Source organism: Myotis davidii, unplaced genomic scaffold (genome assembly GCF_000327345.1).
Source record: "Myotis davidii unplaced genomic scaffold, ASM32734v1 scaffold125, whole genome shotgun sequence".
NCBI classification, from domain to species: Eukaryota; Metazoa; Chordata; class Mammalia; order Chiroptera; family Vespertilionidae; genus Myotis; species Myotis davidii.
Window position 1 is genome coordinate 836,035 of NW_006299390.1, and position 2,158 is coordinate 838,192.

At 48.4% G+C, this 2,158-nt stretch overlaps 1 protein-coding gene across 1 annotated transcript in view; it reads right to left on the minus strand.

Moving 5' to 3' along the window:
• Window positions 1–2,158, minus strand: part of SLC26A4 (solute carrier family 26 (anion exchanger), member 4) — a 52,298-nt gene that overhangs the window by 41,004 nt on the left and 9,136 nt on the right. The window contains exons 3-4 of the mRNA XM_006774938.2: window positions 2,103–2,155; window positions 83–222 (exon numbers count right to left, since the gene is read on the minus strand). Coding sequence (XP_006775001.1) covers window positions 83–222; window positions 2,103–2,155 — 193 coding nt within the window. The remainder of the gene's footprint in view (window positions 1–82; window positions 223–2,102; window positions 2,156–2,158) is intronic.

The window sequence follows — 2,158 nt, forward strand, 5'->3', positions numbered from 1 at the left end:
TGTGTGTGTGTTGGGTGGGGGGTCATGAACTGCTTCTGGAGACTGATTCACAACCACTGGGGCCAGTCCACCAACACCTTACCTTGCAGGGTACCCACTAGCCCAGTGCTAACTCCCGAGATGATGTCACTGAGCAGCCATTCCTTGACTCGGTATTTGGGGAGCCAGTCCAAGATGGGCAAGAGGGTCTTCAGCACACCAACGGCTCTTTTTCTTGAACAGCTGTCAAAAAGCAAGAAAACTGGGTCTCCAATCTCATCTCAGCCGCAAGCAATCACAAAGTTTTGAACTGAGCCCTTCATGGTTTCTAAATGTTTACAGCTATTTAGAAAGAGAATGAGAATCGCAAATATCAACACTGAAGTACTGACCATGCTTTTGCCAAGAGCTCTATCTACCCTTTTAAACGCACCGTGGTAGGAAACACAGGATTAAGTGTCCCCCAACCCCCACCTTCTTAATCCTCTGAGAAAATATCCCTACACAAGAACCCATTTTCTGGTCCAGCCATACATTGATCAATGGGGAGTCTCTAAATGGAGATTAATTTTCAGACTTCTATCCCCAGGCGCCTTCTTCTACTTCTCTTTTTCTTTTAAGGAAAATAAACATGCTCTGTATATTTTGGCAATACAAGCTTGGAACCAGTTTTACAAAACTCTTAGCGTGATAAATGCACACTTTGCTGTACCTTACTATTTAGTATTTTTTAAACTCAACAACCAAGAGATAAAAGAAAACAATATTAACAGTAAGTGAACATTCTTTGACTCCTGATAATGGAATTGTGATTATATATATATTTTTTAAGTACTTACATGTACTGGATATATATTTTTAAGAAATATATTATATATATATATATATGTGTGTGTGTGTGTGTGTATACTAGAGGCCCAGTGCACGACATTCGTGCACTTGGCGGGGGGCGGGGGGGCCCCTCAGCCCAGCCTGTGCCCTCTTGCAGTCTGGGAGCCCTTGGAAGATGTCAGACTGATGCCAGGAGAGGGCCTAAGCTGGCAGTCGGACATCCTTAGTGCTGCCACGGAGGTGGGAAAGGCTCCTGACACGGCTGCTGTGCTCTCCAGCCCTGAGCCCAGCTTCTGGCTGAGTGGCACTCCCCCGCTGTGGGAGTACACTGACCACCAGGGGGCAGCTGCCCCCTGGTGGTCAGTGCACGTCATAGCAACTGGTTGTTCCACCGTTGGGGTAATTTTTGTATTAGCATTTTATTATATAGGATAGTATATACATGTATGCATGGTGGGGCAAAAGTAGGTGGAGCAAAAGTATACACACACACAGGGGTTTGGGGCAAAAGGAGGTTTACAGTTGTGAGTCTGAGAAACATGAAGTTCATTCTTGTATTATTATCCATTAATCATTGTATTACTTTCCATACAAACAACTGCAAGCCTACTTTTGTCCCAACATATATATGGAGAGAGAGAAAGAGAAACAGGGTTGGGGGGAGTGGCAAGTGGGTGTCAATAGATGAAAGAAGATTAACTTGGAGTAGATCATCATTGAAGCTGGGTGATGGATAAAAACGTGGAGACGAGGTTCATTATACTACTCTTTACTTTTATATGTATTTTAAATGTTCTATTTTTTTTTAAGGTTTTTAAAGAGAGGATCCGGCAGCAATCGCCGGTTCTCTAATTCTGTGTCTGGGATATCTAATAACAGGAGGCCGGTTTGGGTGCAGAGACGGACAGAGGCTTCCCGGGGTCCCCCGCCTGATGGGAAGGCCGCGGGACACTGCGCTCCCCCGCGTCTGGCCGTCACTCTGGTCTCTGGGTGGCATCCTGCCTGAAGGAGCTTGGGCTCTGGACTCCTCCTGGTCAGGTGATGCCTTCACCCAGCGTCTCTTTTTAATCGAGCCCCTTTCTTCCCCGCTCTCCTCAGCCTGGCCATCACCACAAAGCGGTGGGGACCCGCTGGATCCCCAAGGAGCGCTCCAGGTGTCCCCCAAAGAGGAAGAGAGACAGGACTCCCGGGACACCCTCTCCCCAGAGAGAAGTTCCGAGACTAGAGTCAACTTCCAAAGGAGAACCACGGAGCCTTCCTCCCACCGGGACGGACGCGTGGCGGCGGCTGACCTGCAGCTCCGGGCCAGGCGCTCCCGCAGCGTCCTGCGCTCCTGCAGGCGCCGCTC